Below are 17,102 nucleotides of genomic sequence, written 5' to 3' on the forward strand. Positions count from 1 at the left end.
TGCAGAGGAATAGGATGGGGAGACCACGTTCTCCCCCACAAATTCATCAAAAGATCATTTGAATGCTGAGCAACTTCCACAAAACAACTTCTGAACACTGGCGGAGGATATCAGGCACCCAGAAAGGCACCGCATTCTCTTCAAAAGGAGGTAGGACAAAATTTAAAAGACAAAAAGAGAGACAAAAGAGTTAGGGACAGAGACCTGTCCTGGGGAGGTGTCGTGAAGGAGAAGTTTCCATACGGTAGGAAACCCTCTCACAGGTAGGTCAGTGGGGAGTTCTGGAATCTCAGAGGGCAACATAACTGGGAGAGAAAACAAAACAAAACAAAACCACAGAATGCATGCCTAACCGCAACTGCAGAAAAGAGAACTTTCCCGTGAAAGGCTCTAACCTAAAAACCTAAGGCACAGCTGGCCTGCTCACAGAACAAAGGACTGAGTGGATACCAAAGGAGAGCCAGCTGGCTGCATACCAGCCTCTCCCTGCCCAGAGGCAAAGAGGCAGGCTTGCAGCAGCCAGAGCCAGAAGGCAAGGAGGGGCTGCTACAATCTCAGTCCCAGGGAAGGCATCTTCCACCAAACTGTGAGCAGGCTCCCAGCTTCTAACCACATCATCCTGAGATCATGTATGGTTGCCATCCACCAGAAGAGTCACAGCCTGAGATCAGCTCTCCAGAGGAGACATACAGCACACCTGAGATGGAAGCCAAGTGGCCAGGACCAGGGAGGTGATTGAGATGCAGGGTCCACGTGGGACAGTGTGCTTGCCAAGCTCCTGGTCACCTGAGCTGCTCAGCCCTGGAAAGGGCACAAAAGGCATGCCTAGCTCAGAGAGACTGATCCAGAACTATGGGTCAGGGGCTCTGGGTGCAGATCTGGGTATGGCATAAGCCCTCTTGGAGGAGGTCGCCATTAACCCCACCATATAACCACCAGAACTTACAAGGACTGGGGAAATACTCTTGGAGGGCACAAACAGAACTTTTTGAGTACCAGGACCCAGGAGAAAGAAGCAGTGACCCTCACAGGAAACTGACCCAGACTTGCCCATGAGTGTCCAGGAGTATCCAGGGGAGGCGTGGGTCGGTGGTGGCCTGCTTCAGAGTCAGAGGCACCGAGTGCAGCAGTGTGTCCATGGGACCTTTTGAAGGAGGTCACTATTATCTTCATTACCTCCACCATCGTTTGGCCTCAGGTCAAGCAACAGGGAGAGAACACAGCCCCACCCATCAATAGAAAATTGGATTAAAGATTCACTGAACAGGGCTCCGCCCATCAGAACAAGACCCAGTTTCCCCCTCAGTCAGTGTCTCCCATCAAGAAGCTTCCACAAGCCTCTTATTCTTATCCATCAGAGGGCAGACAGAATGAAAACCACAATCACAGAAAACTAACCAAACTGATCACATGGACCACAGCCTTGTCTAGCTCAATGAAACTATGAACCATGTAGAGTTTTGACAAAATGTGGTCCACCGAAGAAAGGAATGGCAAACCACTTCAGTATTCTTGCCTTGAGAACCCCATGAGCAATATGAAAAGGCAAAAAGGTATGACATTGAAAGATGAACTCCCCAGGTCGTTAGGTGCCCAATATGCTAATGGAGAAGAGTGGAGAAATAACTCCAGAAAGAATGAAGAGAGATGGCCAAAGCAAAAACAGCACCCAGTTGTGGATGTGATGCGTGATGGAAGTAAAGTTCAATGCTGTAAAGAGCAATATTGCATAGGAACCTGGAATGTTAGGTCTATGAATCAAGGCAAATTGAAGTGGTCAAACAGGAGATTGCAAGAGTGAACATCGACATTTTAGGAATGAGTGAACTAAAATGGACTGGAATGGGTGAATTTAACTCAGATGACCATTATATCTACTACTGTGGGCAGGAATCCCTTAGAAGAAATGGAGTAGCCATCATAGTCAACAAGAGTCCAAAATATGGTACTTGGATGCAATCTCAAAAATGACAGAATGATCTCTGTTCATTTCTAAGGCAAACCATTCTATATCACTGTAATCCAAGTCTATGCCCCGACCAGTAGTGCTGAAGAAGCTGAAGTTGATCGTTCTATGAAGACTTACAGGACCTTCTAGAACACCCCAAAAAGATGTCCTTTTCATTATAGGGAACTAGAACGCAAAAGTAGGAAGTCAAAAGATACCTGGAGTAACAGGCAAATTTGGCCTTGGAGTACAGAATGAAGCAGGGCAAAGGCTAATAGGGTTTTGCCAAGAAAATGCACTGGTCATAGCAAACACCCTCTTCCAACAACACATGGACAGCACCAGATGGTCAACACCGAAATCAGATTATATTCTTTGCAGCCAAAGATGGAGAAGCTCTATATAGTCAGCAAAGACAAGACCGAGAGCTGACTGAGAGCCAAATTCAGACTTAAATTGAAGAAAGTAAGGAAAACCACTAGACCATTCAGGTATGCTCCTAAGTCGCTTTAGTCGTGTCCGACTCTGTGCGACTCCATAGACGGCCTCCCACCAGGCTCCCCCATCCCTGGGATTCTCCAGGCAAGAACACTGGAGTGGGTTGCCATTTCCTTCTCCAATGCATGAAAGTGAAAAGTGAAAGTGAAGTCACTTAGTCGTGTCCAACTCTTAGCGACCTCATGGACTGTAGCTTACCAGGCTGCTCTGTCTCTGGGATTTTCCAGGCAAGAGTACTGGAGTAGGGTGTCATTGCCTAAATCAAATCCCTAATGATTATACAGTGAAAATGACAGATTCAAGGGATTAGATCGGATAGAGTACCTGAAGAACTATGGATGGAGATTCGTGACATTGTACAGGAAGCAGTGATCAAGATCATCCCCAAGAAAAAGAAATGCAAAAAGGCAAAATGGTTGTCTGATGAGGCATTACAAATAGCTGAGAAAAGAAGAGAAGCAAAAGGCAAAGGAGAAAAGGAAAGATATACAAATTTGAATGCAGAGTTCCTAAGAATAGCAAGGAGAGATAAGAAAGCCTGCCTCAGTAATCAATGCAAAGAAATAGAGGAAAACAATAGAATGGGAAAAGACTAGAGATCTCTTCAAGAAAATTAGAGATACCAAGGGAACATTTCATGCAAAGATGAGCAAAATAAAGGACAGAAAAGGTATGGACCTAACAGAAGCAAAAGATATTAAAGAGGTGGCAAGAATAACTAAGAGGAAGGAAATGGCAACCCACTCCAGAACTCTTGCCTGGAAAATTTCATGGATGGAGGAGCCTGGTAGGTTGCAGAGTCAGAAAAGACTGAGCAACTTCACCTTAGGGGGAAAAAAAAGCAGCCCAGAAGGTGGAGCCAAGAGCTCTGGAGAAATACTTGCAGGGGACAGGATTACTTGGTGACAGGTACCCACCTAAATTTCAGAATCCTTCTGGACCAGAGACATCATATGACTGTTACTTCTCACCTTTTAGAATGGGAGACAGCTACTCTCTCTGTCTCACCACTGTATGTTTCACAGGCAGGAGGCCCGTAACTTGCCTCATTACTTCATGGGGCTTTAAACTGAGAAGTACTAAACTTAAGGAAACTCGTGTATGGAAATACAGCTTTTCTTCACCAACACATACATGACTATTTCTGCTATCATGTTACCAAGCAGGGTTTAAAGGCATTTAGAAAAGTATTATCTCCTTCTTCCTTCCATGTTAGAGTCTTGCTTCACATGTATTCTTCCATACATATTTCTATGTCCCTATAATGCATACTAAAACTAAAGACTAAAAAAATCTGAAACATAGGATGTAACACCTTTTACTTTGAAATTTTTTTCTCACCAACTTTCTTCAGATGAACTGATACAATTCTAACAATTTTTTGAGCACAGAGAATATTCTGTTGTATGGATTACCAAAATTTATGCCACAATTTGCCCACGAATTAACATTTATATTTCTAGTTTTGCTCCACTAGATGTCTCAATAAACATCTGTATACATATATTTTTATGCATAGGTATTTTTATTGTAAAGGATAATCTCTCAAAAGATTGCTCAGTGAAAGTATGTTTTTCAGTCTTAATATATATCTACATGACTTTGTAGCAGTTTAGTTCTGCCAGCAATGTTTCACTGTGCTCACTTCCTTGCATCTTCACCAAACTGAAGCCACTGTTTTGACTTTATTCTAATTTGATGAACAGTGGTATCACACTGTTTTGTTTTGTTTTTTTAACATTCTTTGAACTTTTCATGAGGACGAACATATTGGTGCTTGGTGTTGTTATTTTCCCATTATTTATCATTTTAGGAGCATTAAATTTTCCCTATATACTATACATATACTTCTTGTCTACCTGTTCTTTGGATTGTGGTCTCTTGCAATATAACATTTAAACTTTTTGTTTAGTAAAATATATCTTTCTGGGTTGTCAACACTGTTATGAAAAGATCACTGCCACTCTAATGTTGTATAAGCATTTTCTTTAAGTAAGAATATCTCTGTACTTTGTTCTGATCGTTGAGACCAGTTGGAGAAATTCTGCAATGGTTTTATAAAAAAAAATTTTTTTAAGGAGAAATTAATTGGGGCAAAACAAAGACAGCCAGAAAGGATGATAGAATTGACTGTCCCATGGTTCTACATTAAAACACACACACACCCACACACACACCCACACACACCCACACCCACAACCCTACATTTTAGAAAATGAGGCTCACAGTGTGATTAATTCTTCTACCATTACAAAGCCTCATTCTCAGAAAGCACGCATTTTAAAAAATGTAATTTGTTGTATCCACTCCATTAGTGTGGATGAAATTTTACATATATGTACATCATTTTTTACTTAAGCATACATTCCAACTACCTTTATCATTTTATTCTCACCTTTTTTGCATAATGCTTACTCATTAAGTTAAAAAGACTATAGAAAAGGAACAATAGGGAATCTGGGAAAATTATGTAATTCTTCCTACATTAACCAAATACAAATACAGAAATTCTCCTATTTAAAATGTCACATATACTGAAATCAACTAAAGTGGCATAACTATTACTTAAAACAATAGCATGCTTAAAAGAAAGTCACTGCATGATTGTTTATTTAAAATATTATGACTCTGGATGTAAATACATATGGGCTTACATAATTTATTATTCATATAAACCCTTAATTAAAATGCTTAATTCTTCATCCACCATGTCTTTTTCCTAATAAGCATAATCATAAATTTTCTATCTCACTGAAAGTGTTTAAATTTAAAGCCTTTTGAATCTTGATTCATGAAGAAATTACTGAATAATAATTTAAGATTAACTACATCAAACAACAGTATCATTTCCAATGCCGTCACAGATTTCTCCATGGCAAATAGTCACATATCGTATTGCACAATTTATAGGTACAGGTTATTATGTGCACATAAACTCTCTACACAATAACAGTGTCTTCATCGCAACTTGCTTAACACATTTAAAATTATGAATTTACAAAATCTTAACAATATACTTTTAAAAGTATCCTGAGGATATTACAAAATTCATTTTACCAGCCCTTCATTTCTTTGCTTCATTTGACTCTTTAATTTCCAAGATAATAGTTGTCCATATTTTGTTACATAAAAATGTTCTATTAATGTTCCTATTAACAAAATATATTTAAGCTAAGTAGTATATAGTTGTTGCTTAAACACTTAGTCCCGTTTGCCTCCAGTCTCCTTGGTTAAAATCAAGTATTATCAAGTTTTCTATAATTCTGAATCAGAAAAGGTATAGCACAAAACAGACAGAAATAGGGTTAGCACATTTAAGTTAAAAGCATTGTGCATTTTTAATATTTTGGTCATACTTTTATAATAAAATAATATATTTTGGCAAAAAAATAATAAAATATAAGGTTTAGTTTATTATCTATTAATGGTAGATCTGGCAGGTATTTTACATTTGTAAATACTATCTATTTAATTTGACTTTTCACATTTGTTTCTAAAAACACTGCTGTAAGTTTTTCAGAACTTTGAGACTAAAAGCACCTAAAAATAAGAAATAAAATAAAATTTAAGTAAAATGTATGGTGCCCAAAAATCCTTTGACAAATTTATAACCTAAGTGTCTCATATATGCCACCACAGAAACATTATTGACTGCTAAGTCTAATCTGACTCAATGAAATCTTAATAATCTTGGAAGTTTTCCTGAAATTTATTTGAAGATTATGAGAATTCAAAATTAAAAAAAAAAAAAAGATGAAAAAAACCTGTTGCAAAAAAAAGTTGTTATTCTGGTGGCAGTGCTGTTATGGCACAAAAACAAATAAAAAGACTTGCAGTTTTCTCTTATACACACACACACACAGAGTTCACATAGGATGTGTAAGATACATTACATATATACACACACACCACATACACACACAACTTGGGCTCCAGAGGGAAAACTGATGAAAACTTTACATAAGGAGCCATTTGACTCATTTATCACTAAAGCCCCAATGACAGTGTTAATGGAGATATTCATTATTTTTTGACTCTTGCCCAAATATCATTATATCATTAATTAAGAGAGGAGTCTGAGATGTGAAAGTCTGAAAAAGGAAGTGAGAATGTGGTGAATTAAGTGATGACTGAGGTGCAACTGCCTTTACATAAAAGGTATTTTTACTGTCAAACAAATTCATGCAGAGGTGTCTGCAGAAGAACTTTTCAACCAAACAAAACTCCTTTAACACTATGATATACTCACTATAACATACTATAAATATGTATTTTTACAGCATTACTTACACATTCTACTTTAGGCAATGTAGTCTAATTCTGAATGACCTTGTTAATTTTTAAGGCATCAGTGCATCAAGGGCAAAGCTCCATAAAATAAATATGAAAACAAGAAAGCATTAGCTTATTTGTGGTATAGAGAATGATCACGGTACATTATATGTGTTGGCCACTTCAAGGAATAGGTAATAAATTATACATCTTATTGTTAAAATGTTACAGCATAAATTTCACATCATTTTTCAACACTTCATTTAATGGGCTAAACTGATCCGGTAGTATTCTCATTTTCATTGTTCCATCAGCTCCACATGAAAAAATGTGATTTGCAGGCCCCGTCTCAATTTGCATCACTCCGGTTCCAATATTTCTGAAAATGGATTGCCGAGCATGTTCATTGATAAAGGTGTGAAGAAGACTAAAGGTAGAGAGACTCCAAATCTGAAATTACATCAAGGACAAAATAAAAATTGGGGTTGATGATTACCTTAAAAATCCAAGCAAAAGATTTAGGCCTGTCTTTGTGTACAAATAAGAAATTTCTAAAACAAAAACAGAGAAAAATCTGTGTAGGCCTACAGTTACAACATTTTCATTCTTGTATAGAGTGTTGCAATATTCTAAATCTTGTTGATATTATTACATTCTTCAAAAGTTAATCCAGTAAGACAGGTAAGTATTTTAAACCCTTCATTAGAGATGAGAAAGCTTAGATACAAGAAGGTTAGGTATGCAATGCAACAGAAACTTGTAATATTGTAGGAACTACAATGAAGATTTTCTCTCTCAGCAAAGATTCTGCTGTGTACCTATATAAGTAGGGTAATTTTTCTCCATAATGCACAGTATCCACCAGGGAATCAGAACCACTGGAAAGAGGAAAGTGCCAAACACCCAGAGGCCTTCAGATCAGGCAAAACTATATTCCAGTGGCAAGATAAATTATTACAATTTTCTGATGTTTTGACATCTCATTAAAAAATTTTTTTTTCTTTCTTTTCCTGGAGAAATTCATTAATTCACACTACTCTAGACATGAGTGTTAAAACTGTAACTCCTGAATACAACCTGGTATATTATGAAATCTTTTAACTTGATTAAATAATCAAACCCAGAATGAAAATACATACTAAAGAACTAATCTAACATTTAGCACAACTTATTCTAAACTGAGGAAAGTTCAAATAAGAAATTAGCTTCAAACAAACGAAAAAGAATTTTGTATGAAAACTGGTATATACATTTGATTTTAAGAAACACCTTTTTGAAATTCTACAATTCTAGTTAATTTTTTTCTGGCTGAGAATTATGAAAACAGTATGGAAGTCCTAACAAAATAAACTAGTCCAACTTATTTGTACTAAGTAGTCTCACTAGCATTCAGGTATGACCTAAATCAAATCCCTTATGATTATACAGTGGAAGTGAGAAATAGATTTAAGGGCCTAGATCTGATAGATACAGTGCCTGATGAAATATGGAATGAGGTTTGTGACACTGTACAGGAGACAGGGATCAAGACCATCCCCGTGGAAAAGAAATGCAAAAAAGCAAAATGGCTGTCTGCAGAGGCCTTACAAATAGCTGTGAAAATAAGAGAAGCGAAAAGCAAAGGAACAAAGGAAAGATATAAGCATCTGAATGCAGAGTTCCAAAGAATAGCAAGAAGAGATAAGAAAGCCTTCTTCAGTGGTCAATGCAAAGAAATAGAGGAAAACAACAGAATGGGAAAGACTAGAGATCTCTTCAAGAAAATAAGAGATACCAAAGGAACATTTCATGCAAAGATGGGCTCGATAAAGGACAGAAATGGTATGGACCTAACAGAAGCAGAAGATATTAAGAAGAGATGCCAAGAATACCCAGAAGAACTGTACAAAAAAGATCTTCACGACCCAGATAATCACGATGGTGTGATCACTGACCTAGAGCCAGACATCCTGGAATGCGAAGTCAAGTGGGCCTTAGAAAGCATCACTACGAACAAAGCTAGTGGAGGTGATGGAATTCCAGGTGAGCTATTCCAAATCCTGAAAGATGATGCTGTGAAAGTGCTGCACTCAATATGCCAGCAAATTTGGAAAACTCAGCAGTGGCCACAGGACTGGAAAAGGTCAGTTTTCATTCCAATCTCAAAGAAAGGCCATGCCAAAGAATGCTCAAACTACTGCACAATTGCACTCATCTCACACGCTAGTAAAGTAATGCTTAAAATTCTCCAAGCCAGGCTTCAGCAATACGTGAACCATGAACTTCCTGATGTTGAAGCTGGTTTTAGAAAAGGCAGAGGAACCAGAGATCAAATTGCCAACATCCGCTGGATCATGGAAAAAGCAAGCGAGTTCCAGAAAAACATCTATTTCTGCTTTATTGACTATGCCAAAGCCTTTGACTGTGTGGATCACAATAAACTGGAAAATTCTGAAAGAGATGGGAATACCAGACCACCTGATCTGCCTCTTGAGAAATTTGTATGCAGGTCAGGAAGCAACATTTAGAACTGCACATGGAACAACAGACTGGTTCCAAATAGGAAAAGGAGTACGTCAAGGCTGTATATTGTCAGCCTGTTTATTTAACTTCTATGCAGAGTACATCATGAGAAACACTGGACTGGAAGAAGCACAAGCTGGAATCAAGATTGCCGGGAGAAATATCAATCACCTCAGATATGCAGATGACACCACCCTTATGGCAGAAAGTGAAGAGGAACTCAAAAGCCTCTTGATGAAGGTGAAAGTGGAGAGTGAAACAGTTGGCTTAAAGCTCAACATTCAGAAAACGAAGATCATGGCATCCGGTCCCATCACTTCATGGGAAATAGATGGGGAAACAGTGGAAACAGTGTCAGACTTTATTTTTGGGGGCTCCAAAATCACTGCAGATGGTGACTGCAGCCATGAAATTAAAAGCCACTTACTCCTTGGAAGGAAAGTTATGACCAACCTAGATAGCATATTCAAAAGCAGAGACATTACTTTGCCAACAAAGGTTCGTCTAGTCCAGGCTATGGTTTTTCCTGTGGTCATGTATGGATGTGAGAGTTGGACTGTGAAGAAGGCTGAGTGCTGAAGAACTGATGCCTTTGAACTGTGGTGTGGGAGAAGACTCTTGAGAGTCCCTTGGACTGCAAGGAGATCCAACCAGTCCATTCTGAAGGAGATCAGCCGTGGGATTTCTTTGGAGGGAATGATGCTAAAGCTGAAGCTCCAGTACTTTGGCCACCTCATGCGAAGAGTTGACTCATTGGAAAAGACTCTGATGCTGGGAGGGATTGGGGGCAAGAGGAGAAGGGGACGACAGAGGATGAGATGGCTGGATGGCATCACTGACTCGATGGACTTGAGTCTGAGTGAACTCTGGGAGTTGGTGATGGATAGGGAGGCCTGGCGTGCTGCAATTCATGGGGTCGCAAAGAGTTGGACATGACTGAGCGACTGATCTGAGAATAATCTGTTGACTAGTCTTACCCCTACAGATCCTTCAAAGTGGAGACAGGGAACCCTTCATCAAAACCACTATATCCATGTTATAAAAGTGCACACTACTGAGCACTGGACTTACCAACTGGGTATTATGGGGGGCAATCTAGCAACAGTATTTCTGGAGTGGGATTCATTTTTAACAAGGTGCTTAACATTTTTAACAAGCTGCTTAACATTCAAACTTCTAAGTTTGAAACAGTGGAGTTTCAGAAAGATTGCTATAAGCAGAGCTTATCCAGGTACATCAGAATTCTTGAATCAGGCACTAAGTGGTTGGATGCTGATACTATGTATGACAAAATAGGGAGAAATCTGGGATAAGGGAAAATGTCAGTATATTTCACAGCACCTGAAACTGAATTCAATAACTCTGAACATGGAGTCAAGACTAATGTCTAAAATATGGTCATGGCCATATCCACAGAAAATCCAATTCATTTGCATGCCTAATTAGTTAAGCACATTTGAAAATAACAGGAAAATGGGCAATTTTCAAGTTAAATATTATTTTATTTTATTCATTAAGAGATTTATTAAATAGCAGTTAATCCTGGACTACAAAGGAGTCAATATTTCCATAATTTAAAGAGACAGGTGTCTTCAATATGATTAAAGATCCAAGGTTTCCAAAAATTTCCTTTCACATTGGAGATATTGTGGCATTACTATAATTACCTTTATGTTGCCTTCAGCAGATCCAGTAACAAAGTACTCTTCAGTAGGATCAATAGCGATGGCTTTAACAGGAGAATCATGGCTCTGGAAAAGTTGCCTCTGCTGTCGTTGCCGAAGGTCAAATACACATGTATAACCTTTTCTGCCACCTGATATTAGTAGCTGATGTTTTGGAGCATATGCCAAAACAGTGGCTCCACTATCATGACATGCAAAAGCTGAAAATTAAATAAAAATAAAAACTATATAACAGCATAAGAAACATATTCCTGGCTTTTGGCCAAGGTGGAATGCTAGACTCCATTTACTCTCCTGCCGAAAACAATGAAAATATCAAGTGATACATAAGAAACAATGGTATGAGACATTGGAAACTAAGCACTGAAGAAGAATGATCTCTGAGAAATGAGAAACAAACCAGGTGAGCCACACAACTGACCCAGCTTACTGCTTAGGATTTTCTGGCCATAGCATAAGAAAGGGGAATCCAGGTTGATTTGTGTTCCTGTTTTTACCAGCCAGAGTGGGAAAAAAATCTTTTAATTCAGAAGGCATTGTACAGAATACTGAGAAGGGTACTGACTCAATGGGGTGTGTGTGTGCACATGTGTGTGCAAAATTTGCCCTGTACCAAATGTGGCTTTGATTCTGTTTAACAGAATTCCCATCTCCACCCTCAACAAATCTGTTTCCAAGTAACTCAGTCCTGGAGAAAACCTCAAAAATATTTAAACAATACAAAAATAATCAGTACTTAAAATTTATAAAATTTATAATATATCTAATAAAAAATGACCAGGCTTGCAAAGAAATACGCATAAAGACAAGAAAATCCATTAACTGAAACTAACCCAGAAATGATAAAGATGACAGAAATACTAAATAAGGAAACTAAAAACCAATATAAGTGTATTCCCCCAATCCTGGATTTTGTCTGGATTTAAATGTATACCTTAGGCGAATTATTTAACCTAAGTGTCAGTTTCATCATTTGTAAAAGAGACGATAATACCATCTGCCTAACAATTATGTATGAGGATGAAACTAATTAATATAGTCAAAGCATATACATTACCTGGCAAATACTAAGTACTCAACAAAATGTTATTAGTATTGTAAGAATCTAGATAAAACTCATCATATGAGGTTGTTTTTTTTTTTTTAAACTTTTCCAGCACTTTGAGATATAAACTTGTATAGAGTAAAATGTACAAATTCTAAGTGTACACCCTTGATGAGTTTTGACAAATGGATACCTTTGTGTAAGCATTATTCAGATCAAAATAAAGAATGTGTTTATCATTCCAAAAAGCACCCTCAGGCCTTTCCTTTTCCCTCAAAAGCAATCATAATTCTGATTTCTATCCAATCAGTTTCACCAGTTCTTGAACTTCATATAAATGGAATTTTATAGTACAAACTCTTTTGTCCCTGCTTCTTTTCCTTTCAACATGCATTTTAGGTGTTAACCTATGTTGTTCCATCTATCAGTGGGGCATGCATTTTAGTTCTGAATAGTATTACATAAATATACCATGTTATCCTGTTGGACATTTGTGTTATTTCCAGTTTTTGGCTATTATAAACAAAGCTGCTAATAACATTCCTATACCAGTTTAATTGTGGACATGTGTTTTCATTTTTTGTGTAAAAATATATACTGCTAGGTCATGTTAGGTGCATGTGTAATTTTATTAAGAAATTGCTCAACAGTTTTCCAAAGAAGTACTATTTCATTCTTCTATCAGCAAATCATGAAGGTTCCAGTTTTTCCATATCCTCACCAACACTTGGTATTCTAGAATCTTTAATTTTGGCCATTTCAGTGTATAGAATAGTATGATAAATTATGGTGAATTTAGTTTGCCTTTCCCTGATGACTACAGATATTGAGCATCTTTTATATGGTTATTTGCTCTTCAGATATTGAGCAAAAGGATAACTTTAAAACTCTGGAATATATCATTTCTTTACTGGATTGTGTTTTTGTTGTATCTAAATCTCATCATCAAACCCAAGGTCACCTAGATTTTCTCCTATATTTCCTTCTAGAAGTTATACAGTTTCGTTTTTACATGTAGGTCTATGATTCATTTTGAGCAAATTTTTGTGCAAGAGGTAAGATTTGTACCTATGTTCATTATTCCACATAAAAGCACCCAAATGTTACAGCACTTTTTGTTGAAAAGACTATGTGCTTCCATTAAATTACCTTTATGCCATTATTAACGATGAGTCTACTAACTACGTGCAGGTCTATTTCTATGCTCCCTAATGTGTCTATTCTTAAGCCAATACCACAGTGGCTTGATTATTGTAGCTTTACAGTGATTCCTGAAATCAGACAATATGAATACTCTAAGTTTACAAGTATTCTAGGTCTGTGGCCCCTCTACATAAACTTTTGTACGTGTCAACAAACTGGTTCTAAACAGATTCCTAGGGGTTTAATTAGAATTGCACTGAATCTATAAAGTTGGGAGGAAGTAACATCTTAACAAAATCAAGTTTTACAGTTTGTGAACACGGACTGTCTCTCCATTTATTTAGGTCTTTTATCTTTTTTACCTTTTTTTGTAGCTTTTCCCAACAGATGCTATACACAGATTTATGCTTCAGAATTACATTATTTTGGGTGCTATTTTAAATGGTGATTTTTTTTTTTTTATTTCAACTTCCACATGTTCATTGTTGGTGTAAAGGAAAGCAACTGATTTTAGTATACTGATCTGGAATCCTGTGACTTTGCTATACCTGTACAATAGTTCCAGCAGTTTTTTTTCCCCTATACTCTTTGGATTTTTCTACACCATCATATAAAATGTGAAAAAACACAGTTTTATTTTGTCCCTTCCAATATGTGTATCTTTAATTTCCTTTTCTTGTCTTATTGCTTTAGTTGTAACTTCAAGTATGAAGTTGAGTAACAGTGGTGTGAGAGGATATAATACAACTGATATTCACAATGATGATCTATGGTTAATAGATTCAAAGTAAAAACAATTTTTATATTATCTATGTTTCACTGTCCTTCATTAAAGTGCAGTGAAGAGTTAATTACACATATTAAACTTTTCTGCTTTCATACTTTGTTACCATGAGCAAAATAAATTTCACAAACTACTAAATGTGTCATTTTTAAAAATCCATTTAAAAATCACTTTTATAAAATACTTTCAAAACTTACCATGGACTAAACTATTGGCAGGTGCTACAAGAGTATCCCACAAACATATGTTTCTGAAAAAAAGAAAGATTACTTCTTAAGTGACATAAAAAGTTGAAAACAGAATAAAAATGTTTCACATTATATAACGATAAAGGGATCAATACAAAAGGAATATTATACATGTTAACATATACACACCCAGTACAGAAGCACCTATATAGAGTAAACAATAATAAAGAATACACAGGGAAGAAATTGATAATAATACAGTAACAGTATGGGACTTTAACACCCCACTGACATCAATGAACAAATAATCCAGAGAGAAAGTCAGTAAGGCAACAGTGGTATTAAATGACAATAAATCAGTTGAACTTAAATGGTATGTATAGAATATTATATCTCCAAACAGCAGAATGCATTCTTTTCAGGCACACATGGAATGTTCTCTAGAATACGTCACATACTAGGTCACAAAACAAGTGCCAACAAATTTAAGAGAATACAAATTGTATCAAGCATTTTTCCCCCAATCACAAAGGTACGAAGCTACAAATAAACTCCAGACAGAAAAACAGGAAAAACAAACAAACATGCAGACCAAACAACATGCTACTAAAAATGCAATGGGTCAATAACAAAATCAAAGTGTAAGTCAGAAAAGACCTTGAGACAAATAAGATGGAAACACAATTTTCCAAAATCTATGGAATGCAGAAAGCAATTCTAAGAGGGAAGTTCACAGCAATACAGGCATTCTCAAATAAACAACCCAACCTAGCATCTACTTTTTCTTTTAGAGAAAGAAGAACAAACAAACCCCAAGGTCAATAGAAGAAGGAACTTTAACCAAGATTAGGGAGGAAATAAAACAGAGACTAAAAAAAAATCCAATAGAAACAATCAATGAAAACAAGGGCTGATTTTCTGAAAAGAAAACCAAATCAACAAACTTATTCAGGTTCATCAAGAAGATGACAGAGGACCCAAATAAACAATACAAGAAATGAAAGAGGAGAAATAACAACTGATACCACAGAGATACAAAGAATCATAATACTATGAATAGTTATATGCCCAGAGACTGGACAATCTACAAGAAATGGACCAGTTTCTAGAAAAATATAGCCTGCAAAGAATGAATCAAGAAGAAACAGAAAATGTAAACAGACTGATCACTAGAAGTGAAAATCAATCTGGAAGGGGAAACAAAACAAAAACAACTTCCAGGTAACTGAGTGTCCAGGACCAGACGTGGGAATTCTACTAAATATATTAAGAACTAATACTTATCCTTCTTAAACTATTTCAAAAAACTGAAGAGGAGGGAACACTCCCAAATTGATTCTACAAGGCCATCATTACCTTGATTATCTTGATACCAAAACCAAAGACACTACAAAAAAAGAAAATTACAGGCCAATATCTTTAATAACTACAGATATAAAAATCCTCAACAAAATATATTAACAAACCAAATTCAACAATACATAAAAAGGATCATACATCATGATCAAGCTGAATTAATTCTAAGGTCACAAGGATGGTTAGACATTTGCAAATCAAAAAATATAATACATCACATAAACAAAAAGATCAATATCAGATGATTATCTCAAAAGACACATAAATTCTCTACTGAGTTGTCCATTCATGATAAAACTGTGCATAAAGAGGAAACAGTTCTTCACATAATTAAAGGCCACTTAAGACAAATCCACAACCAACATCATACTCAACAGTGAAAAGCTGGAAGCCTGCCACTAAATTCAGAAACATGACAAGGATGTTCACACTCTCCACTTTTATTTAACATGTTACTGGAAATCCTAGCTATAGCAAACAAGAAAAAGAAATAAAAGGTATCCAAACTGGAAAGGAAAAGGGAAAACTGTCACTATTTGCAGATGACATGATATAGAAAACCCTAAAATCTTCATCCCCCCCCAAATTTAGAACTAATAAATAAATTCAGCAAGGTTGCAGGATATAAGATTACATATAAAAAATATGCTACACTTTCATATACTACTAATGAAATATCAGAAAAAGAAGGTAAAACACAACCCTACTTAAGATCACATCAATAAGAATAAATATTTAGGAATAAACATAACAAGGAGGTGAAAGACCTATACTCTGAAAACTATACACCACTGATGAAGGAAACTGAAGATGATACAAAGAAATGGTAAGATAGCCTGTGCTCTTGAACTGGAAGAATCAATATTGTTAAAACGACCACACTACTCAAAGCAATCTACAGATTTAATGCAATCCCCATCAAAATACTCATGACATTTCCCACAGAACTAGAACAAAATAACTACAAAAGACCCTGAGTTGTCAAAGTAATCTTTAGATATTAGACTAGAGCTGGAGGAATCATACACCCTGACTTCAGACTACATTACAAAGCTACAGTCATCAAAACAGTGTGATACTGAGTCCCAACTCACTGTGGCAAGCCACTGTTGACCTACACCTCACAGGAGACCCTCCAACACTAGCAGGATCCCTACCTTTGGTCCACAAGCATGTATAATTAAATTCACATAATTTAAATCCCTCTACTGAAAGAGGCGTCCAGATATAGAAGACTTATCCAGTAGTCAAAGACCTCAGGGAATATGGAGAGTGGCTTGGAAATCACTTGCTCTGTAGGAAAGCCAGCTGCTACGTCATAAGGTCACTGAAGCAGCCCTTTAGAGAGACTCAAGTGGCAAGAAACTGAGGTCTCCTGACAAGAGTCAGGGAAAAAAAGTTCTTGCCAATAGCCCTGTGAAGAAGCCATCTTGGAAGAAGATTTGCCAACTCCAGTCAAGCTTTCAGATCATTACAGCCCCACTGACATCTTCACTGCAGCTTTAAGGAAAAGCCACTCAGCTAAGCCATTCCCAAATTCCTGTTCCATAGAGACTGTGAAACAATAAAATTGTGTTTGCAAATATCTGTTCCCATTATGTGGCTTGTCTTTTCATTCATGTTAAGATGTGTTTTCTTGTTTAATAAACTGAAGTTCTTAATGTAAAAAACAAAAACAAAA

At 36.7% G+C, this 17,102-nt stretch overlaps 1 protein-coding gene across 10 annotated transcripts in view; it reads right to left on the reverse strand.

The window, feature by feature from the left end:
* Positions 1 to 5,039: 5,039 nt before the first annotated feature.
* Positions 5,040 to 17,102, reverse strand: part of DMXL1 (Dmx like 1) — a 125,914-nt gene continuing 113,851 nt past the window's right edge. For all 10 annotated transcript variants that reach the window (XM_086410751.1, XM_086410749.1, XM_086410748.1 and 7 more), the window contains 3 exons: positions 14,075 to 14,127; positions 10,888 to 11,105; positions 5,040 to 7,168 (listed from right to left, as the gene is read on the reverse strand). In XM_086410751.1, the coding sequence (XP_086266877.1) occupies positions 6,944 to 7,168; positions 10,888 to 11,105; positions 14,075 to 14,127 (496 nt within the window). In that variant the 3' untranslated portion in view covers positions 5,040 to 6,943. The remainder of the gene's footprint in view (positions 7,169 to 10,887; positions 11,106 to 14,074; positions 14,128 to 17,102) is intronic.

Source organism: Bos grunniens, chromosome 7, assembly GCF_055505025.1.
Source record: "Bos grunniens cultivar Pamir isolate PY7600 chromosome 7, Bosgru_T2T1.0, whole genome shotgun sequence".
Lineage (NCBI taxonomy): Eukaryota > Metazoa > Chordata > Mammalia > Artiodactyla > Bovidae > Bos > Bos grunniens.